The 25,237-nt window shown below is 32.3% G+C and overlaps 1 protein-coding gene across 6 annotated transcripts in view; it reads right to left on the bottom strand.

Annotated features, from left to right (window-relative positions):
- Positions 1 to 7,225: 7,225 nt before the first annotated feature.
- GULP1 (GULP PTB domain containing engulfment adaptor 1) overlaps positions 7,226 to 25,237 on the bottom strand; it is a 272,148-nt gene continuing 254,136 nt past the window's right edge. For 2 of the 6 annotated variants that reach the window (XM_032637494.1, XM_032637497.1), the window contains 3 exons: positions 19,301 to 19,439; positions 15,234 to 15,328; positions 7,233 to 9,220 (listed from right to left, as the gene is read on the bottom strand). In XM_032637494.1, coding sequence (XP_032493385.1) covers positions 9,149 to 9,220; positions 15,234 to 15,328; positions 19,301 to 19,439 — 306 coding nt within the window. In that variant the 3' untranslated portion in view covers positions 7,233 to 9,148. Of the gene's footprint in view, positions 9,221 to 13,888; positions 15,329 to 19,300; positions 19,440 to 21,339; positions 21,565 to 25,237 lie in introns of those variants that run through there. The other 4 variants (XM_032637493.1, XM_032637492.1, XM_032637496.1 and 1 more) reach the window with 4 other exon arrangements.

Genomic DNA, 25,237 nt, shown 5'->3' on the forward strand with positions numbered 1-25,237 from the left:
ACAAAATCTTGATATGAAAACAAACACATTTAATGAATATATACATATTTATTGTACTTTATTTGTTTTTCAAAATTTGAAGTTCTTACAAAAGCTTAAATATAGTGGACCTCTCTGCCTCTCAAGCTGAAACTGTCTGGAATATTGCTATAAATAAATAGAAATCACATTTTTCTACATCCATAATTGCCTTGGCTTTAATTCATACTAATTTATAATTATGATGAAGTTTCAATAAAGTCAAGAATAATATTATGAGAACATCTGAATAAGTATGTACTTTAAAATTAGAATAAAAATTTTCTATATGGTAATCTATAATCTATACAAAAGTCTTTCATAATTTTTGATTCCTATTTATTTAGGCAGAATAGATATTTAGATGCAATAAGCTTGATTAAAATGTATAACTGATATTGTTTGCAACTCTCTTTTGAGGCTGTATCTAAGAAAAAAAGGCAGCATGAAATTTCTGTTCAACAGTCTACTTTAGAGCCACATTCTGTAGTTTGCTAATAACTTTTCCATATTATGCTGATCTGCAATTTTTGAAACCATATTTTTAACCCAAGCAGTTGGCATAATTTCTAGAGCAACTGCTTTATTCTGGGAAATCTGGCTGCCATGGTTAGTGGTTTGACTACAATATTTCCATACGAGTAAGTTCCCACTGATGTATTTGTGGTTTCACATACACCAAGAAATATTCTGTGATGACTGCTGGATGGAAAAGATTGTTCATCTCACAATGATCTTTCTGGCCACATAGACATACCACAATCTGTATCAGTAATCTTGAAATTTTGGCAGTCATAAATATACATTATTCTTGCCAGTATATATTCATTATTTAGATGGCTTTCTTTTGATGTTTTAGCCTTTAGGAAATGAAAGAAAAAAGAAATATGTCTCTAACATTTTTCCAGTTTTTTTTTTTTTTTTTTTTGAGAGAGAGATAGAGACTTCTCTTGCTGGAAAGGGAGTATAGTCAGAGTGGAGATGCAGCCAGGGTGCAGAAATTTCAATTGTCTCTTCAAAATATGTGCAGTTAAGTCACATAAAAGAATCAGTGAAGGGCAATAACTTGTTTTTTCTTTCAGTCTTTACCCACCTAGGAGAACAGACTCCACTCAGCACAAAAGGGCTTCATCAGAGAAGCCTTTTAACATAAAGCATCTGTCTTAAGTTTAAAAATACGACTTCAATTTTCCTCTTAAATACCATGACTGCTGACCTTTTGAAACAGAGCTGAAGTTTCTCTCTACTTGAAATTGCTCATTCTCATGAAGAACAATAATCAATTAATGCATTTATTTTAATCTCGCTTGGCCTTTCTTGAAAGCAAGCACATTCCAAAATAGCTCTCTGTGCTCTTTAAATCTTAGTGACACTGTTTTATTATACATCTGAAAAATGAATTTGCTATAGCAATTTTCCTGATAATTGTTAAAGGAAAATATAAGTGGTATTACATGCAAGTTAATATTACATATTATATGATATAAAAACACTGCTGAACAGCCTTTTACATATAAAATTCAAAATGATAAAACATGGTCTTCCTTTTACTTTTCCATTAATTTTGTTTTGTTGGTTGTTAGACAATTTTCATGCATTGCTTTTTGGGACGTTTTTATACAATTTTCCTTTGACCTTCTAATTTTTAGTTGGGGAACAGTACAGGAAACAATCTGGTTTTGATGGAATCCCAAATTTTTGTAAGTGTGTGTTCTAAATAAACTCAGCTAGGTCATATGACTTATGTGCTTTCCATGGTCTTATTGACATTGTGTGTACAAACTTTCTAATTAATTTTATTTGATCATATAGACAGTTTTAATTGTTTCTTTTAAAAAAATTGAACTGTTTGCTAAGAAAGAGGTACTGCTTTAGAGTTTTTTGGCAAGATAACTTCGTAAGGTTTGTACAGATTTGCTCAATTTGCATGGCAAAAATAAATGCTCAAGCTCCTGTGGTTTTCAAGGACAGCTGTTTTCTCTAGTTTCAGATCTGTGATTAAGCCTTAAGGAAGGGATACATAGTGATGAGAAACGCAGTTGGTGCCTTGGGAAGATCTAACAGGCATGCTGGGGATTTTTATGTTCTCTGTGTGTTTCTTTTCTTTATAGGTACAGTAATAAGAAAAACTTTACCAAAAAAGTGACACAAAGGGGTGTAATACAACATATGTCAAAGGCAAGTTTTATTTGAATACATTTCAAGAAAATATTCTAGTATTCACATTCTCACATATGAAGCTTCATTATAAAACTTGTGGAGAAAAGCAGTACATATCTCTGTGAATCTAAATATTTGACTCCATGTAAACATATTTAAGAATACTTGTGCTTTGATATTGTTTCTGCTGTCCTTTTTTAAGGGATTTTGGACAGCCAGATGCATCATTTACCTAGGATTCATTGATTCAATATTTATTTATAACTGGTATGTAAATAAAATACAAAATATTGCTTTCTGTGACAATTTTTTTTTTTTTTTTTTTTTTTTTTTTGTGGTACGTGGGCCTCTCACTGTTGTGGCCTCTCCCGTTGCGGAGCACAGGCTCCGGACGCACAGGCTCAGCGGCCATGGCCCACGGGCCCAGCCGCTCCGCGGCACGTGGGATCTTCCCGGACCGGGGCACGAACCCATGTCCCCTGCATCGACAGGCGGACTCTCAACCACTGCGCCACCAGGGAAGCCCTGTGACAATTTTTTTAAACTTTGGTTTATTTGGAGAACTTCCTTCCTTTTACGCCAAGAATAGCGAAAGTTCAGGAATGTTATGAACCCCATTACATGACTTTCCCAAAGTCAAAGATCAGTCTAGAGTTATAACCGTGTCATATCACAGTATGAAGTTTTAAATCCTAGTTCAGTGTTTCCGTATAGATCAGACTGAGTTGTTTTAAAGTAAATGCAGTTTACAGGTGTAATTTTTTTTTTAATTACTTAAAAATTCACATAACGTTTAGTTGAGAGATTTTCAAAATCAAGTGATTCTAAGAAAGTGATATATGTTTTTCTAATAGCCATGGATAGCAGGAAGTCATGAAAGAAGTATCCAGCTTATCTTCAGGCATTTTCCTTTTCATTTTTTATTTATTTTTATTTTTTTGTGGTACGCGGGCCTCTCACTGTTGTGGCCTCTCCCGTTGCGGAGCACAGGCTCCGGACGCACAGGCTCAGCGGCCATGGCTCACGGACCTAGCCGCTCTGCGGCAGGTGGAATCTTCCCGGACCGGGGCACGAACCCGTGTCCCCTGCATCGGCAGGCGGACTCTCAACCACTGTGCCACCAGGGAAGACTGGCATTTTCCTTTTTAAATCCTTTTATGTAGAAAAGATGGAAAATGGAGGCATTTCCAGAGAACTAGGGGGAATTAAAGAGGAATTACTGTAAAACAGGTTTTTACATAATTGCATCATACTCATTACTCCCTAGCCTGCAAATGGTCTAAGTTTTCTGAAAAATGAATAGGTCAGGTATCTGTGCATAGTCACTTTGTCACATGTGGTTAGTTGGCATGTCTGAACATTTATGACTATCTCCCCACTATCTGTCTCCCACCATCTGTCTCCTCCTATTCCTTGTACTGTCGAGTACAAGTTTGGGTTTTTTTTTTTTTTTTTAATAAATGCAGATACCAAGAATAAAATAAATGGAAAACTAAATAGCTAAATGAAGTGCATACGTTTGTGTGTGTGACAGAAATTAAGCTGAATCTTTGCCAAAATTTCTCTGCATTCATACACTTCCTACATGTATGGTAGGAAGTGTTAATATATTTTGCAAAAATCAATAAAATACTGTCTTGGAAACATCATTTAAATATATTTTTAGTAAAGTATTTTTTTAACTTTTCTATTTGTTTAATAAAGTTTTTTAAAAAAACTTTTCTGTTTTCTTTTCTGTTAAAAAAACACTTTCTATTTAATACCAATTATTAAATGATATTCATATTAAATTTTAAAAGTATATAAAAAAACAAAATGACACAAAGCAATGGAAAATAGTAACACTTTAAAATTAGTCCCATAGCTACATTAATTTTTTCAACTATTAATAGACTTAGCCATAAAATTCTTTTATTTTTTTCTATCAAAATGTAGCCAAGAAACAAACAGCTTTCTTTGCTTTCTTTGCAGGAAAGAACCAGTATCTGGATTATTTCCAGTCCATCCAGACAGCTATTTCAACTGGAACAAGTGACCTTTGGAACAGAATAGAACATAGCAGCCTGGCCAGACAGAGGGGAGGGAGTAGGCAACTGGGAAGGGCCCCAAAATGTTCCTATGAAATGTCGTTTGAAGTAAGAGGACAATAAAAAACTAAGGACAAATAAATGAACTTAAAAATATTTAAGGCCAATGAAAACTGTGTGACCGCAACATGGGATTCAAGGAAAGATGCAGTTTGAGTCTTTACCTATCATTCTTTAACTCACATGCTCAACAAATATAGTTTTTCACCCTCTGAGTCCAGGCAATGTCCCTTAATTATAAAACATTCATCTTTGAGTCCTCACAGTCTCATTGAAGCTATAATAATCAATTAATAAAAATCAATATTAACATAATTAATATAAACAATAGTCAATTGTTTTTCCTCCCTTGAGTGAGCCAGATTTCCTTAGTCTCTGAATCTATGGTGATTAATAGATGCTCATAGAGAATGTCAAGGTCTTTATTTAGCAGATCATTGCTACATAAGATAAAAGTTAAAATACTGGTAAAGATTTTATCAGAAAGGACAAAGTGGTTATCTTCTCTTAAGATTTACTTGGAAGGCATGTTGTTCTTTTCTTTCACAGGGAGCATAAGAAGTTTTAGTTTACATCATTAGCAAGAAACATGCTAAAGAATCATTTAACCTTTTACTGAACGCTTTATGGGTAAAGTGTTGTGCGTGGCACCAAAGAAGATACAAAACTGTCAAAGCAATACTTTATTAAGATTTCTGGAGGATAAACAGAAAAGTTTTTTTTAAAAACTTTATTAAACAAATAGAAAAGTTAAAAAAATACATTATTAAAAATATATTTAAATGATGTTTCCAAGACAGTATTTTATTGATTTTTGCAAAATATATTAATAATGACAAGTTGATAAACTAAAAGTTACAGAGAAAATGCTATGAGATTTCAGAATGTCCTTTAACAGAGAACTTAATTAGGTCCTGCGCATACTGGGGAATTCTTTTAAGAAGGTATCTCCTACAACTTCTAGCCAGACTCCCTTTAATGAAAACAGCAACATTTAAAAGTCTGATGCAAGTTCCAAAGTGCCTATAGAGCTGCTTGCAAACTGGAAATGTTTGGCTCAATGAATTTTGAGTATGCATCTGAATAAACACCAAAAATGTGGCTAAAGGTAAATATAAGGTAATTATATAAGCAAAGTTTCAGTTACACAGTTGTAGTGGTACTATTAGCTCACACAAAACCCAATGTTAGTGATACAGAAATAAGAAATCCAGCTATTTCAATTTATCATGTAGCGATACATTTTTATCAGAAAAAATCAAAGTGAGCTTTCAAACTCAACTTCTTAAGTATGCCATCCTTTGTATATTATTAACTATGATTTTGGAATTAGTGTGTCTTCCGATCAATGAACTAGAGTGGAAATAAATGAATTCAGAGAAAGGAAATGTCTTCTGCTATTTAAATAATACCCAATTTCATAAAAATTCACTTGAAAGCAAAGAAATAGAAGACCATACATTATTTTAAGAGGTGGTCTCCTCACTAGAGTAAAGGAATCCCATTTTAGATGAATTCCAGAGAAATATGTTTTGAGGGAGAGAATTCTCCCTCAAATCCAAATGGGTTACATTTGGATCTTAATAACATAAGGTCAAGACATGGAATGAGTGTATAAGAATTAAGGTTTGGGTCGAATTTATGAAATGGGTGTTGGAAGGGGAAGTTCTTGAGACAGTCATCTGAGGTTATCTAGGAAGGTGAGGACAATTAAATTAGGCACTTCCTGCATGAGACACAGGGATCTGAGGGTAATACTAGCCATGCCCGTATCAACAGTGTGTTAACTGCTCGTAAAGAGTGTAGTTTGGGTGGAGTCTGGGTTTTAGTTGTCAAAATTGAGTCCAAGATTCTTCAAAAAATTTAACAGAGGCTGAAACCCCAAATCATGAATAAATATTGAATTTGGAACTATAGATGGAAACACTGGAACAGAAAAATATTAACAGCCAGGTTTTTTTCATGGTTATGTTAAGTAACATCAAAAGGAGTAAAAACAAAAGTCAATATTTAGAAATGCATCAACACAAAAATCTATCAGAAGTTCTATCTGAGAATGAATTCCCATAATGTGACTAAAATTAAAAAAAAATCAAATACAAGAAACAGGAAGAGGTGAAGAAAATTATTGTCATTGGCCTGTCTTCATAAGCTTCACACTGGATATCTAACATTATAGACACTAGCCAGTGCTAGGTACCCAAATTTAAACATAGTTAAATATTAATATTCTAAAGGAAATTTTTGGTTAACACAGTACTTTAATACATATAGGTTTTCATTTATTAATTCAAATATTTGCCTTACTTTTCCTTTACGACAATAAACTAACTGAAGACAGGGATCTTGTCACCTTCAATTTAACAATGTCTGTTAGCAAACTTACGAGATGTTTTCCTACCCACCTAATACATGATATTCACATAGAGTAATAAATGAATTTTAGTGAACAGATGGATGAATTGTTCATTGGTGTGCAAAGCTGTGCATGTGAGTCCTGTGTACCATTAAAATACTTAACATTGTGTTTTGAATAGACTCAAAACTTCATAATATTCTAATTAGCCACCACTCAAATTCTATTATCAAGTCTACCTTTTTAAGACTACCAGCCAAGATACCCTTTGTATTACTAGCTTAAAAAGACTCTCTATTCTGAAAAGAGATATTTACGTAATACAGTTATTACACCAGATGCTTCTGGTGAAAGGAACCAAACTATGACCTCTCTCACCAGCAGGATGAAATCCATTGTTTTCACAACTGAATTATGTTGGATCATAAAGCTAAAATGTGTGTGGGCTGTAAGAAATGAAGTTAAAGTCTTTTTCTGCTTTCTTCTTTCTCTTTCTGTCTTTCTTTTGGCACCAATCTATGACCAGGAAAATCTGGCATGAAATTAGCTTCAGAATGTGTCTAAATTAATTAGAGGTTATTTAATGAGTTATATATACAAATATAAATTATACAATTTAATTTATTTAAAATCATTTATTCTCAGCAAAATCAAACATATCATTGAGTTTACATAGAAATACAATTTGCAACTGTATCTTCATAAAAATGCACTGGTGAAATAAATGTTCATAATTAATGACCAATTATATACTATTTAATCATGCCAGTAGTAGAACTGATTACCACTGAAAATTGGTACAATAACATATTTTAAATGTGCAAAGTACTCTATTGTGTTACCATTGATAATAAATCGCCACTAAATATATACCTATTACACAAAGCTTTATAAAGTACAATAAAAATACAAATTCTATCTGTTAAAAAAAGCCATTGATATGGCTTCTAAACATCCTCATTATACAAATTCCGAAATACTATATGACAAACAAAATTATAAAGACTCTTCTTTATGAAACATATACTACCCTCTAATTAAGGTACAACTTAGCAGATAACAGAAAGCAAACAAGAAGGCTTATATACACCACAGAACATTATGGGGATACATACAAATATAATATTGCATAAGCCTATTTGATTTCTGTTCCTAGTGAAAATGTACCTTTAGCATGTGAAGAAAATTCCCATGACTAAAAGAAAAGAAACATTTTTGAGATCTACCCTCAATCTAAGCTCATATTTTCATTAATTTAATTTTTTTTCTTATAATGTGATGAACCAAATTATAAATTTGACCACAAATTTTGCTGCACTCAGTACAAATTACAGTCTGTTACATAATGGGCAAAGGTGTAAGAAACAAACATTTTTAAAAGTCAGAGTTCATCAGCACATCAAGAATCAGCTGCAAGAAAAGGTTATTGTTCATGTTAAAGACTAAACTGAGCAGCAATTTCATTTTTGTGAAAAATGAGATTCTGAGTCTAACGAAACAGATACAAATTAAATTTGCTAAATAATATTGATAATTCATAAAGAACAGGTGCCATAGATTTTTAACAGTATCAAAACTAATGGGTCATCACAAAATAAACTTTGGTGAGAAAATATCTTTATCAAAGGAGAAGATATAAGAAGGATAGTCTTATTCAGTTCAGAAAAAATATATTTGGTAAAGTATATATGGGTAATAGATACTGCAACTATAGACAGCATATATTCCAAATGTTTTTTTCAGAAACTTCAGATCAGATGATGTTTAGTAATGTAACTTATCTCATTAGAAATTAAATTTTATTTTAAGTGTTTTGTAAATAGCAAATTTTCATTTTTTCCACAATCTTTATTTATGAAATAAATATTTAGAGTGTAGCTGATAATAATAACTAACATTATTACCTTGCTTATACTAATAAGTACTCTAAATACATTTAGTTTAATTATTATTGGAATTTATATTTTTGTTATTTTACCTGCTAAAATGATCTGGTGGTATTATATTCAAAGTTTACATTTTCCCAATAATATGAACAACATTTCATACATAAAATGACATCTGTCTAAATCAATGGTAACATGTCTATTGGTCTGAATATAGAACATATTTAGTTTGGCATTGGTGTATCTCTTCAGGACTCTGAAAGGTATCTTTAAGGTATGGCTTTTGGGAAATCAGTAATAAACTAGCATCCTAGAAAATGAACTTAAATTTGAAGAAGCTAATTATTTAGAGCTCAGACACAGGCAGATATTTGGATAATTTGTCTTTCAATTATAAATTCTTCTACAAACAAACAGAAAGGAACATAAAAGTATGATTTACTTTACAGTGAGTTGTTTTTAAAACAAAATGCTACAGTTCAACAGTGAAAGTATGAGGAAATTTTACTGAAATAATTTTCAGAAAGTTATGAGATTCAAAAATATATTGGTACATGTATAATACCTGTCATAAGTAATAATGAATAATAGATATGTATACAAAACAAATTTAACAGATTCAAGACCTCTTGTTCTTGACATCAGCACCTGCTGTCTAACGGGTCGAGACAAAATACTGTGCCTTCAAGAGTTAGTCCCATTTTGAACCCCTCCTGCAAAATAAAGTAAAATCATTAAAATAGGAAATGCTCATAGCAAAAAAAAAAAAAAAAAACAACAAAAAACCCCGTAAATGAAAGAGAGTATGAGCAGAAGTTGAAATCTCCATGTTTTGATCAACTAAGAAATAATTATATGTCAAATGATGTTGGCTTGTCAAATTTTTATCAAATGCTTTTATACCCGTTAGCATTTTAAATGTTTTAAATATACATGAGGTTAGCACGCATAAGAGATAGAAGAAAACAGAAATATGTGGAATTAAGTAATTTTAAGACTTAAATGTTTCTTTTCAGTGAAGTCTACTTTATGTCATTCTACTGTAGCTTAAATCCCTTGGCTTTAAAGGTCAATATTCATATAAGTAAGACAGCTAGACCTCAAGGTGATGACAGCCTGATAGTTTTCACCTTTTCTTCTTGGTTACCACTATCCAGAGCCTGGTAAAATAAATTGCATTGTATTCCCTAAATGCAATGCTGTATCCTGTGTGTAACACAGGACTGCAGACCACTTCGCCATGGAGAAAGCTTCCTCTACTAGCCTTGTAGCTGCAAATTATTGCTTTGAATTCCACTCACCTCTAGCATGTTTTAGATGCTTCTAGAAGTTAAATTTCTTTTGATTTATTGAGACCAAGTACCCAATTGCCATGAAAAAAATTTTTTTGAAGATTTTTGAGTTAAAAGTTAGTGGTAAAGATGTTTGTCCTTCTCTACTCCCCAGCTCTCTTCTTTTCTGTACAAGGTAGTTGAACTATGGGCCATCTCTGGTCTTACCACCTTCCTCATTCCCATTCTTGCTCATAAAATGAAATGTAGACAAAAGTCTATTCCTGAGGAAAAGAAAATCTCTCTCTAAGAGGAGGCTTTTGTCCTCTGTTCTGCTTTGTGTTTTGTTTAATTAGATGGTATCTACTCGTGTGTTAGCCAATTGCATATCTATCTGCATTTCCTCAAGTTACTTTCATTTAGAACCGGTATTTAATGTACTTACTATAAATCCAATGTAAACATTATCATATAGAGGAAGAAAATCATTACAAAATACAAGCCACACCTTTTTCGCTGTTAATGTTTAAAGAACACTCTTCATTATGCTTAAGCACAAAGACCACACGGCAATGCCATCACTTTAAGGGTTTTTCAAAAGTACTTCTCGGTATTTGGAATACAAATTATATTTAGTTAAGTAAAAGTCAGAGTACTTACCATTGTTTTAAAACCCTATTCTGGTCACAAGAGAAATATTTTGCCACATGTATGCATATTTTTTTAAACAGCCGCCAAATACTCAGAAAAGTCAATACTTTAAACTGTAAATATTGTAAATAAACTGCTTTTTAAAATATTTTATTTGGATATCTGAGGATCTATGTACTATATCATCTTCTGGAATATCAGATAGATAGATAGATAGATAAGTAAGTAATGTGGATATATATTACCTTTGGAAAGATTTGATACCATTGTTTTTTAATCAGTTCATTCTGAAATTAAACCACTATCACTTCAGTTACCCTGAAAATACTATTTATCTATGTGTTATCAGTATATGAAAGGCAGAATAGTAATCAAAGTAAAATAGGGGTCATTGTTTCAACAAAAAATGTTTGTATATCACTTACAAGAATATCTCCATGTTTTTATCAGGATTCTTTAGGAGTCCTCTTAGATTAACTTAATTATCCCTTTTGACAGACACATTGTTATATGGCTCCTTGGTTTTCTTTCCCCTTAAAAGTTCCCACACATTTTCTGACCCTTCCTTCTAGGCCTCGTTTAGTAAGTCATGACAATGCACTTTAAATCCTTCTAAGGTTTCCATATCCTCTTGAATTTTAAATGTCTGAATGAAAATAAGGCTTATTGAACTTACATAGTGATGGAAACTATCATAAACTCATATCACACAAAATAATGATCTTATTGTTGATATATTATTAAAAATATATTTTTATATAAAATATTTTCCCCAATTGCATTTTCTTACTTTGAAACATGGAGAAAAGCATATCAAGGAAGAAAAAACCTCATATGCAACAATTAACATGTTGAAGTATGTCCTTTGAGTCTCCCTTTTTTCTACTTATAAATTAAAAAAAAATTAATACAAATATAAATAACTATATATAACTTATTTAATGTATTAGATATATTATATATAAATTTCTATACTCTTTTTTAATCTTAGCAGAACAAACTTGATTATTTTGAGTCCCTGTAAAACTAATTTGATGATTTTATAATGTTCTATTAATTTTAATATAATTTATTTCCTGTATTTTATAATTATAAATAAGGTTGACTGTATGTTTTTATGCATAGAGATTTTCCACATTCATAGTTATTTTCTTCTCAGAATAGATTATATTAAAGTTTTTGACATCAAACAGAAATACAAGTATTAGTAACAAATTACTCCCCAAAGGGATGCTGTGAACTGACACTGGCCCAGCAATGATTTACAGTGTTTGTTTCACTTGTATCGTCATTTGCACTCTATATTAGTAAAAAAATATAATGTTTAATTTGCTGGATTAAAATAGCTTTTATAGTTCTTAATTTGTATGTTTTCTTTGATTAGACTTAACATGTCTATAAGTATATAGCCATCTGTGGTCTTATTTTGTGAGCTATACTTTTTTATTTATCTGTTGATTATTTAGTTTCCTAATCATTTGTCTACTTACTTTAATCATGTGTACATGATATAGTTATATTTTTTAAAGAGAAAATTTAAAAGAACTATAGAATTTAAATATAGAAATTAAATTTAAAAGAACTATAGAAGACCTTCTATAGGTGACTATATGTACATATTTTCCTTTTCCTTATAAAAATTTCTTTCCAATTCAAAAGTCTGATATATATATAGTAGTATTTCAAAAATTTTAAACTGCCCAAGGCTTCTAAAATTTATCTGAGTATTTGTTGTAGGTTTCAGCTATACATTAATCATCTCCTAAATTATTAACCAGTTGACTTAATATCACTTAATGCAAAATTCTTTCATTGACTTGTCACTCTCCTTTTTTAATGTATTAAATTATTATAACATACAAGGTACACTTCTGGGCTATCAATACTATTAAACTGATTTGCCTGTCAGTGACATGTACTAAGAAGTTTAAATTATGTCAAATCATATAAGGATATAATTGATTTCAAATAAATATCTAATTTTCTAACAATTTATAAAAACTATGGTTTAACATTTCTGTTTAAATTCTTACAGTCATGAGATATTTCTATGATTTCCTCTGAAATAAAAGAGGAAAATCCAAAATCTCACTAGGCTTATTAACTCAATATAGTTTATACAACCCATTATACTGTATTAAGTTTTTACATTATATTCAAAGATAAAAATAGTAGCTGAATGTGTGCATTCAATTAATTAGGCTAACAAGGTTAATAACAAAAGTCATTATAAATTTTAGTTAAAATATTATTTTACTTTAATTAAAGTGACCTTGCAAACACATCGTGTACTAAAAGAAACAGACAAGCAATGAGGTAGACAATGCAATAGTGATTAAGTCATTGAAAAAATAACTCCAAGTATGGGTTATAAAACCTCTTTAAACAAAACTAATAATCAGACATATACATGTGAAACTGCTTTTTGAATATTTATTAAATAAAGCATGCAAATATTAAGGTTTAGCTTTAAGAAGTTATAAGTTGTTTAAAATTATTATGAAAACAGTATACCAACCATCTCTGGCGCTACCCACCATGAAAGCAGAAAAGAATAAAAAAGACATTAAGAATATATTAGAAATGACAAAAAGAAAACAAAAGCAAAAATACCACAGTGTAACATTATTTGACTACCATATCATTAAATCATTTCAATATAGTGTTTCTCAAACTGGGTTTCTACAAAATCTGGAGATACAGGCTTATCTTCAAACATCTATAGAAAACATTTGTTGTGTGAAAATCTAAAAAACATTAATAGAAACTCTTTGTGTTTTGTATAACCTTTGAGAACAAATACTACCACATCAATGCCCATGTTTGTTTTTGTTCTTACAAAAGCATTAGTCCCAAGGTAGTACAACCATAATTGGTAAAACTAATGAAAAGGAAAATAAATTTATTTCATATGAAATAAATAAAGCATTCTCACTAAATAATCATGCACTATTTGAATGAAAGTCTCGTAGTATTTTAACTATCAAAAAGATGTGGGGAAATTGTGTCATCAAACAAGATACATGCTGATATCAACAGAAGTATGATGTTGGTGGTTTTAGTTTCAGCCAAATAAAATAATCCATGCTGCTATATTAAAGTTCTTAATCTGAATTTTATTAGGTGTTGTAATTTCGCTTTTATTTAATTTATAAGTTTTGAATTAATAGTTTTATAAGAACTATAAGGATAAAATGTATATAACTTTTTTGTAAATATTTAAGAAATGTTATAGAAATAGTTTATAGTTTAAGTCAATATTAAGGATTTAAAATAATTTTTCATGCAAAAGGGAATTATAAATCACTCAACTTGAGAAATTTTTGTTTTGACATATTCTTTAAAAGCCTCAAGGTATGTTAAACAATCCAACTTTTAAAATGCAGAGGCATTATTATATTTATAATAATAAGGATATTCACATAATACCTAGAAAAGAAGACTGCTTCACACCTTCAGTCCAAAATCAGTGAAAGGATATTTATTATCTTTCTAGGAAGCAGTGTTTTATCAGTGTTAGAAGATCATAATCCACCCCTCATCTTTTTTTCCCCAGGAAATGAAGCATAGAGAGTGAATGTATTAACCCAGGCCTAATAAATAAAAACCACTCCATCTCTTCACCACATCTTCTCAATCAGCTTCATATAACTGGTCTCTGCCTGAATTCTTCTGTGTATATATTGTCTTTTTGATGAAAAATAGGATATAATAACTTCATCAAAATGTAAAGGGAAATATAAAGAGAAGACTTTATTATAGTGCTTATAAGACTAATTACTAATCATTGCCCACTGTACAAAGCTTCTAAACCAATATCTTCAAACTTCCAGAACAATTCAGAATTGAAAAATAAAAGGGAGAGAAAGAAATGAAAACCCAATTGGACTACATCCCTAAGGAAGCTGTCATTTGGTGTCTGCTGTTTCAATAAGAGCCCAGAAGTTATGAACTATAGTTACAATGCTTCCTATTATTTTATACCCCTCCTCCTTTGGAATTCTTCATTTTAGCTCTCAGCTTTATTTATTAATTGAGGTAACATTGGTTTATAACATTATATAAGTTTCATGTGTGCAACATCATATTTCGACTTCTGTACACAGGACAGCGTGTTCACCATCAAAAGTTTAGTTTCTTTTGTTTTTTTGGCCTCTCCCATTGTGGAGCACAGGCTCCGGATGCGCAGGCTCAGCGGCCATGGCTCACGGGTCCAGCCGCTCCACGGCATGTGGGATCTTCCCGGACCAGGGCACGAACCTGTGTCCCCTGCATCAGCAGGCGGACTCTCAACCACTGCGCCACCAAGGAAGGGAAGCCCCCAAAAATTTATTTTCTGACCATCACCATACAGTTGACCCCCTTTACAATGTTTCTTTTTAAGAGACTGATTTCATTCTTACAATGATTTTCCTTCACCCGTTCACAATTCTGAAATTCATCTGAAATTCATAATTGTTAAGACTGAGATCAAATCTTATAAGTCTAGTGCAATGACCTTTCAATTTTTGGATTTTGAATAATTAACTCATGAAGAATTTATGTTATTTTGTATAAAAAAAAGAAACATGTTTTTGCCACTGTAAATCGCACCATTAAGAACAAAACACAACGAAACCTTATCCTTAGCATCTGTCTGAGTATTTTTAGGACTAAATGTATGTTATTGTTATTTTAAAGTAATTATTTTAAGTAAGTTGATAACAGTTCAAGGGAAGGGTAGTTTTAGTAATAACATTCTCTTAGTCCCATAGAAAAAAGAAAAAAAAAAAGCATTTATGGGCCGATCTGTTAAAATAGTCACCTGCATCTCATCTAATTTTGATTGAATATCTGGAGGGAAATCCCCTGCTCCACAGTTAAATGGGTCAAAAGGTTCTGCTCCAAACAGGTCCCGTTCTAAAAGGAAGAAAATAATTTAGTATATGAAATGACAAGGAGTGAGTTGGGGTGAGTTAGGTTTCAAAGGCAGGATTATATAAAGAAGCACCTGCATGACCAAATGAGCCCCTATTCACACATACTTTAGGCTGGGCTTTCCTGAGCTTAGACTAGTTAAACACCAACAAGCAAGCAAAGATCTGCTTTTATGACAATTTAAAAACTATTTGGTTACAAAGAATTATTATTCAGAGAGGTTTCTGTGTCTTTAAGTAAGACTTAATATCAAATTTACCAAATATTTGATAATTAATATATTACAATACCTACACTTTACTAAAGCAATTTAAATGTACTAAAATTAACGTATTACTCACTGAAACTTCTCTATTCCATTTATTGATGACTCTGCAACACAATAGTGAAGCAATAGGTAGGGCCTAGTAGATTAGGAAGTAGTTTAACTCACAGTTCATGTACTTTAATCTCACCTTCTAGCCAGAAAAAATTTAAGGCACATCATCTCATGTAGTATAAAATCATATCACCTTCCTAGATAACCACAATGAGACAGGTTCTTTAAAAATGCTTCTTTTCCCCCAAACAAATTTCTTTTAAAAAAAATAGCAGTAATTGAGTATCAAAAAGCTCTCTGTGCCTATATTTTAAAGTCTGCATTGTTTTTTTAATCATTAAAGAAGTATCAAAGTTAAAATTGATGTTTGTAGTTGATAGGACTATGACTTAATTTATGATTTAAAATTCCTTTTTAATTTAAGAAATTTCTTTCCTCTGAATCAATTCAAATGCAGCCTTAACTGACAAAAAATTAAATTATATGTGGGCAAGGGAATTTATAATGTGTCAAGACTTTCATTTTTCAGGAAACTATATTCTCTAAATTAAATGCTTTGTAAGAAATAATATTTATGCTACTTGAGTTCTATTATATCTTCTAAATCATTGTGAGTCCCATTATGAAAGATTCTTGCTTCTCTAGTTACAATTTTATTTTTCAGATTCATGTATTCAGTTAATAAATGTAAAATGTTTAGAAGCTCCTGGTTCTGGTAAGTGTTGTATAAATAAGAAGGACATATAATTTATCTTCCAAATAAAGACACTTTTAAGAGTGAAAGGAGTGCTACCAAGTTTCACCAGGATGAAAGGTATAAGACAGGGTACTCCTAAACAAATGGGAATTTACTGTCACCATACATATAACTGATGGGTATTATTATTGTTGTTACTATATATTTTCCTCAGTCTGATGTTTATTGTAGGCAATAAACCAGAACTTAGAGAAAAGAGGAACTGTTCTTTGGGGGTGTATCCTGGTTACCACCGTACCACGAACACATCAAGCAATGCTTTACATGTGGTACATGCTTGTCAAAAGAAATGAATTAATAAAGAGGAAACAGAGTTGTCAGGAGGAACAGAGATTCTCATTACACAGGTTTTCTAAAGTTGGGACTCAAAATCACCAGAGATTTCAGATGGGCTTAAGGGATCCTTAACATTCCTGAAATGCAATGCAAAATTTTGTATGAGTGGGCATGTTGTGTTTTTCTGTGAAGAGGTTTAACTTTTATCATATTCTCAAGGGTCCACAACTCCCCCACAAGTCAAAAAAGTACTACTTTACATATTAAGTAGACATACCAATACCAGGCAAATTAATAAATATAATAGAGCTCTTTGGCATATTTTGGTCAGCTCAGATGGATCTAAAATTCATAACAAAAAGTCATATAAGTCCAATTTTCAATTTAAAAAGATTTGCTGTGTAATTAATGACATGAAAATTATTTAATCTAATACAAGAGCAAAATAATAAAAAATAGGTGATACTTCACTCATTCTTTTGTTTATCCACTAAATATTTATTGAACACATATTATGTGCCATACATTTTGCTAGGCAGTGGATTAAAACAGTTGAGGAAAGGACTTTAGAGTCAAGTGCCTTCCCTCGTGTAATTTATAATCAATTAGGAAACATGACATTAAACTAATTAATTAAAGTCTGATACATATTCAAAGATCAAAAATATGCTCTGGAGAACTACTAGCATTCTCAGGCAGTAAGGACAGAAACTAAGGAACAATCTTGTAGGTTTCTGCTTTTATGTATTTAAAATATAAAGAAAATAAATGAATGAATACATTTAAGATTTCATTAAAAGAAAAAGTCCTATTACTAAAACCCCACTGGATTACAGTTTTAGACAATCTTACAATTAAAACTGAGTTGAACAATCAGTCCTTAAATTGTTAGTATAGATAGACAAGAAGATGATTGATAGATAAATGATAGATAGATATAATACGGTGGTAATCAGAACTCCATTTCTTTCTATCTATCTATGTATCTATCTAATCTTTCTAATGATATACTGCTGTATTTACTAAACTCTGGCATTTGGGATAGATAGACATTAAAAAATATAGCAAGATGTTACTTCAGTTTCTCATTAATAAATCCCTAAAAACCATTTGACCATCTCTACCTAGATTTTCCAAAGGCATTTCAAACTCACTAACATTTAAAAGAGACTCATCAGTTTCCCCCTCTCTACCTCTAGTTTTCCCATTAACAACATTTGGTCCAAAATCCTGAATCATATTGGAGTTTGAACTTTCAGTTACCATCCTGATGGATTATTCCTTCTAAGTATCTTAAAATCTATTCATTCTTCTCAATTTATATTCTACTTGGATTAAAACCTGACATTGTGGATACACTTCTAACTTATATTTCAAATTCTAGCATGTAACCCAAGTCTAGTGTATGTACTAAACAAATGCCCATTGAATTAAATACATGAATGAGCAAAACACTGATGTAGTCCAAGGAAGTAAAAAACAGTGGTAAAGGAAGAGATCTGGAACACTCTTAAGGATAAAAAATACCCCATTATGATATCAAGATATTGGCAACATTTTCTAAAAACACATGTATATTATGGATTATTTCCTTGAAAAAAATATTTTGCATTGACACAAAATATATTCAGAAGAATTTAAATGTACTATATTTCAACAAAAGTATTGAAATATTTTTGTTCACTGATTTTTAAAGTTCTAATGTTATTACTTTGTATTTACAAATTAGTCCTCTGAAATTTACTGAATACCTAAAATGTGCAATGCACTTTGCTGAGTTCTGCAGGGGAAACAAAAACTATAGGCCCTGAAATGCTTTATAGCCTTAAGCTAAAACTTCAGAATTACATTGAAAACGTCTCAAATGTGAACCAGAGAGGATGCAATAAAGCAAAATATGTAAAACTCTCTTTTCTTCAGTGCCCCTTTAGACCTGATGACTGATCATGGCCATTGGAAACTATTCTTTCACTTTCTGTGACAGGGCACAGAGCAAAATATAGTCAAGACATTGACGATGAACAACTGTTAGATGCTTTCTACTTCGTCAGAGAGACTTTTATGTTCCTTCCAGATATACAGAAAGTAAATCAGAAAAGCAATGCATTTATAGTTTTGTAGATATCAAAGAAAGAACACTTACATAGGGTTAATAAATAAATAAATCATGGAATTCATAGATTTATATATTTCTTTAACTAAGACTATCCATATACTCTATGATAAAAAAAATTAAACTGAGCTCTAAATGATTAAAATAATTACGACAGGACTGCTCTTAGTCATTAAACAAAACATTAAAAATATAACCCCAACACAATAAACATAATTGTTTTGTATTATGAGGTAACTAAGCCTATACCAAAATATCATTTTTCACAAAATAGTTTCAAATGCAAATAGTGATGTCTTTAGTAGTATACTCTCAATTATTAAGTAAAATATAAATAACTGAATTTGGCACATATATATAAACATAATTCTTCAGTGATTAAAATTTTTAGTGAGCTTGTTAAGATATATAATTTCCCATAAAGTGCTAATTAAACATTTAAAATGTACACAAATATAGCAAAAATATTGATTTGTTTAGAAAGCTTACTAATCTCGGTAGATCTACTAGGGACTGGAGGTGGCTGCGTGCCATTGCGAGTAGGTATTGAAGACTGGTGTGAAATTGGAGAAAATGGAATCATATCAAAGATGTCAGTGGAGGGAGACTTAGGTGTCACATTGCCTGCCTGCAATGAAGATAACATGAATTAGTATTCCATGTAGAAACATTATAATGCTAAATATTTCATACACATATAAAACATATATAAGCACAACAAAAAATGCAGTTGAGTCATATGAACTTGCCGTTCTGTAGATCAAAAATAGTTACATATTGGCAATTTCATATGACTCAACCACTTATGCTAAATGCTCATTGGCAAGAAATTTTCTGCAAAAATATTCTCAAAGATGATGGCAAAAATGGTGATAATACTATTCTAGACAGATATAAAAGATATGTTGGATTTTTTGTATATCTAGAAATAATTGCCACTTATATCAGAGAATTGAAAACGTGTTAGAAACTATTTATATAAAACCTTGATTTCAGTAATGTATTTTGCACAAGATGACAAGATTTAGACAGAAATAACCGAACATAAGTGATGCATCTTAAATATAACCATTCAAAAGCGATTGATAATGATTTTAAAAACATTTTAACGGGCTTCCCTGGTGGCGCAGTGGTTGAGGGTCCGACTGCCGATGCAGGGAATGCGGGTTCGTGCCCCGGTCTGGGAAGATCCCACATGCCGCGGAGCGGCTGGGCCCATGAGCCATGGCCGCTGAGCCTGCGCATCCGGAGCCTATGCTCCGCAACGGGAGAGGCCACAACGGTGAGAGGCCCGCATAATGCAAAAAAAAAAAAAAAAAAAAATTTAAGGAGTCTATCTTAATTTGTACTTATAACTGTAATGGAGCCAACTATTATATTCATTGCAGTGACTTTTCTTCTTAGAATAAGACTTCATTGTTTTCTACAATAAATAGCTACCTTGTGAAATAAATTATAATCACAAAATGATTAAGTTATCTGGGCCAGTCTGGGCTAGGATGTAATGAAAGAATGAGACAATCATCACTTTGATTGTCATATAGGGAAAAAAATTATTTTATATATATATATCATCTATTGATATAAAAGAAAGAGAATTCCCATTTTGGAGAGAAATAGTGAGAAAAATTTATTTTTCTTATAAGAACATGAATATTGTTTAGAATTGCTTAGAGTGGTTCATACTATAATTTGTGTTCTCAAAATACATTTATTTACTGATTCACAGATGATGCAGGTAGTGAAGATAAAAAGGCTGATTGTGTGTAAAGAGTGATAGATTTGCTATTCAGTTAATAAACCTGTTAGTACATTTTTTCATGCAGGAAAATTGCTGTCATCTCCCTTTCTTTAGCAACTTACTTTAACTTTAATGGATAGTCTATCAGTTACAAATACTATCCAAAGACTTGGAGGCAACTTTATCCCTCAGCTCTTTCCTCCTACTCAGGAATGTTGTTCTCCTAATCAACCTCTCTCTCAAATTCCACTGGCTTCCATCTCTCTCCTCTTTGTCAAGATATAAAGATACTCAGATCTTGACTGTTGTTAAAACAAACCAACCAAAAAGGTCTTTACCCAGTGCCTCTTTACTCCTCTCGTCTCTCTTCTCTCTTTCCCTTCCCTTCAAAGCTGAGGTCCTTGAAGGAGGTATTACATCTCTTGCCCTTTTACTTCATTTAATCCTCAACTGAGATCATTCCAGACTTTGCTCTTTTTGCTGAACTCTACTGAAACAGCTTTTGCCAGTCTCAACAATGGCCTAATTTCCCAGTTGCTATATCTGATGGATCTTTGAAGTACCTGTCCTAGTTCATCTTTCTGTGGATTTGGACCACCACTCTCTACTAGAAACTCTCTGAGATCAGATGACCAAAGGATGCAAAAATGGCACACAAGGGCCCCAGATCACATCACATCGATTCAAGACATACCTGATTTTTTTCATTACTATATAAATGGCATATTTTGGCAGAATTAAAAAAATACGTGGGATAATAAAAAGCATTTTCTATTTAGCAAATTACATGAGGTCTTGGGATGCTGCTCTCACTGATTGGCTTGGGAAGGCCACATTTAGAAGGTGGTGGTATTAACAGTCCCAATGATAGTCTGGAATCAGGCGAGTTGACAGGAGTGACAGTAATGGAAGAAATATTTAGACAGGGAGATGAATCATCAGTTCTACGCCAGAAAGAAGGTGAGCATCTCTGAAACCCGTGTTGCTCATGATCAGACATTTTGTGCAGCAGCTGTAAAGGAATGACAGAAAAATATACTAAGGAGAAGAAAGAAGACGTGGAGGAAAAAGAAAAAAAGTATATATGAAAATGTATTAGGATATTTTGTGAAAATGATAAGTACTTTCAAAATAACTTTACTAAAATTAAAACAAATCGTTTGAGTAGATTTTTTCCTATTGCAAGAGTCTTCAGATTCTGGATTGTTTAATTTGATGATTTTTCACTGAAATATTACATTTTTAAATATTTAAATAAAATATTACATTCAATATGACTTGAGAGGAAGAAAGTGGAGAGAAAAATGACAAATGCCTACAGATTTATTTCTGAGAGAGCCTCTGTGTACTGAGATGGGAAAAAGGAAGGATAGCAACAAGAAAAAAAATGTCAGTAGGAGTAAAGTCTGGTATAAGTTAAGACTTTGTAGAATTTTCAAAAAAGGCTACAACATACATTTTAGATTTAATCCTCAAAAAATTCATTTGAAGTATTAGTATTAGTAATATTACGTCCATATTATAATAAAGAAAGGGGAATCAAGGCCCATAAACTCTTTATGAGCTACTCCTGTGTATGTAAGAAGCAAAGCCAAAATTCAAAACAATCTGACTCCAATCATCATGCCCTTTCTATAGGTAGTAAGCTCCAAATGGTAAAATTTTGGGGGGATGGGCAGAGGGAGTTGTCAAGCATCTCAAGTAAATCAGAGAGATAAATAATAAGAAGCAACTAGTACACTGTACTGGGTCTGCACATCAGTCTTTGGATGACTTTTGGAAGCTATTTCCATTACATCATGGAAAGCTACTGTCAAGTACTGAACTGGACAGAGCTGAGTGGCCAGATGTGAGTGGTCAGTTAAAACAGCAACCAAAATGAAAGTATGTAATAATTGAGCCTTTATTCACTTACAATGATAGTGTAAGCAAGAGGCCAGAAAGAAGGTTCTGGTTCCATCAATGTCCCATTTTTCCCCAGTGAATGGCACTGGGCAAAGGTCAGGAGTATCATTACAGAAGCAGGACAGTATCTCTCTCCGGAGGGAGCCCTGAACACAAGGTTTCTGCTGGTTTTGTTTGGTTTTGTTTTGGGGAGGGGGAGATGGGAATGCAGAGGGAAGAAAAGGGAAAAGAACTAGGAGTAGAAAATACTGAAAACTAAATCCTAGTGGAGAAAAGTATTTTCAAGGCCCCCCAAAGATGAAGCACTTAAGAGAGGCCTTGGTCAAGGGCCTCCAATAAGGAGGCCTCTGAATGGAGGTACCTGGGCTGGGAACGCAGTTAATGCATAATAGTGCGGCCAGCCTGGGTGGTGAAGGGGGCTGAGTCCCTGACTACAACTCCTCCAAGCAGTGCACAGAATCTGGGGTGAGGAGGGCAGCTTTCTCCCATGAGGCTTGCCATGGAAATACTTTGTAGCTTTGTAGGGCCTAGAGGATTTGACCTGGAGCCAGACTTCTCAGCTACAAGTCACACTGCAGAGATTTTTCAACACTAATAGGACCTGGAGGCAGCCAACACAAATCTGGCTTTTGATCAACCTCATGGTGAAAGGTTGTAACTAAAATTATAGTTAGGAGAAACAACTTTGAAAGAATCTTTAAACTGAGTCACCTCTTCACACATTTCAGGAAGCAGAGGGGGAAAGAAGGAAGCGTAAAGTGACAGATTTAAGTTGAGGAAAGAATTCAGTGTGGAAGCAAGTCTCTGATGGTCTGAATTATGTAATTTATCACTCTATTAATATGGATATACAGTTACATAATGATTGCTTTCCCTACTGATCTGTATAGTGATCTATCTATCTACAGATATGTATACATGTATGCATGTATGTATATAATATTAAGATCTATTTCATGCTCTATATAATTCACTGTAAACTTTTGTAGTTGGTAGCCACCTTTTACTTAATTATAGGTAACAACTGTAAGCTCCTGGTGGACAAAACTTTGTTTTTCTAAAATAATCTGTATAACATATTAGAATACTTGATATATAATGTCAATGAATATTTATTGTTTAATGTATACTACAGCAACTTTTTTTAACTTAAACTATAAATTGATGAGGATGTCTGTACTGAGTAAAAAATAAAAAGATATCATGTGAAGGTAGTCCTTGGTATCATTTGGCTTATAAATGGGAGTACTCTATATTGTTTTATGACTTGTATTCATCAAAACATCTTTACCAGGTGCCACAAAACAAACTGAAGGCCAACCTAACCTAACTTAAAAGTGCTCTAGTGTTTTATCATGGTGTTAATATTTGTATTCTACTTCCTCTGAGAAAGTATACTTATATAAAAGAAGAATATATATAATAGGAAAATAATCAAATATTTCAATACCCCAATTAAGAAGTATTTTCACTTTCAAAATGGTAAAACAGGGCTATCTGTCAATAATTTGGGTATCTAAAGTTTAAAACTCTAACACTAATTATTACAATTTTCCTTTGGGTCATCAGTAATCTAGATTTGGTCAACTAAGATTTTTTGTTTGGGTCACATAGGTCTTTAAAATTAGTCTCGATTCAGTTGCTTACAGGTTAATATTAAGAGGTTGTACATTAAAATCCAGAGAGTTTGTTTAGAAGTTAGAAAATCAAGAAAGTAGACCCACAAACTTGAGTAAAAATAACTGACTGGTATTGAGCAAGTAGCTGTGCCTTCTAAGTTGGTGTCTGCTCTCCAACTCCTCACTCCACCACATGTCCATTTCACACATTTATTTAGGCCACGGCCTGGGCTCTGCTGACATTTGTGTTTGTCATTGCTAACTTAGAAATAATTCAAGTCAGGGAATTAGATGTTACATCTGATTCCTTAAAAGAATGAAATCTAAGTACATAGGCATATTTCAATAGCATCTGATTCTGCACCAAACTATTACACTTATTAAATAAGAATAGGTGACTACCGCCCCTAAATGGCATACGGTGGCATTTTTGGCACTGGATAAATATTTTGAGCAGTGTCTCTAAATTTAAGTGTTCAGGAACTAGTCATTTTTTAATCTTCCATTTTTAAGTGGTTGAGGATACTTATTCTTTTAAGAAATGAAATACATAGTTCGTATGAAAATGGTTTGATATTTTTGTGTTGGGCCTTCTGTCAGTATTTTTACAGATGGCTAGAGACCAAAATTTGGGGAGTTTCCTACAGAAGTTTATGGCGCTACTGTTTAATCCTTTTATGCCCATAATTCTAAGTGCTTTGGTCTTCAGGAAGGTGTACAGCCTCTGAATTATTATACTAAGGGGAATGAGGAATTCTGTGTTCAACAGTTACATGTTAATTATGCAGAAGTTATTAGGTTATTAAGACATATTGAGTGCCCATATTTGAGATTCATAGTTGTTGTAGTTTTATAGCTCTTTCTTTCAGTAAGTAGAGGCTTGGCGCATTAGGCCACGGTGAACATTTCAATTCCGAGCTTTGCCTAAATATGACAATGTTGAAATGTCATAAAAGCATTTGAATCCTATCAGTTAATGTTGAATACATCTAAACAATAACAAAAAAACTGCACTAAAGAATAGATACTTCGATTATTAAAAAAACACTAAAGATGGGGAAATATAAAGGTAATGTAAAATGTTCTAGCAAATCCTTCTGCATCGTCATGCTGATTCATTCTTTTGAAGTTCACTATTATGGTACATTTTCAGCATCACTT

The sequence above is a fragment of the Phocoena sinus genome, chromosome 7 (genome assembly GCF_008692025.1).
Source record: "Phocoena sinus isolate mPhoSin1 chromosome 7, mPhoSin1.pri, whole genome shotgun sequence".
In the NCBI taxonomy this organism is placed as follows: Eukaryota; Metazoa; Chordata; class Mammalia; order Artiodactyla; family Phocoenidae; genus Phocoena; species Phocoena sinus.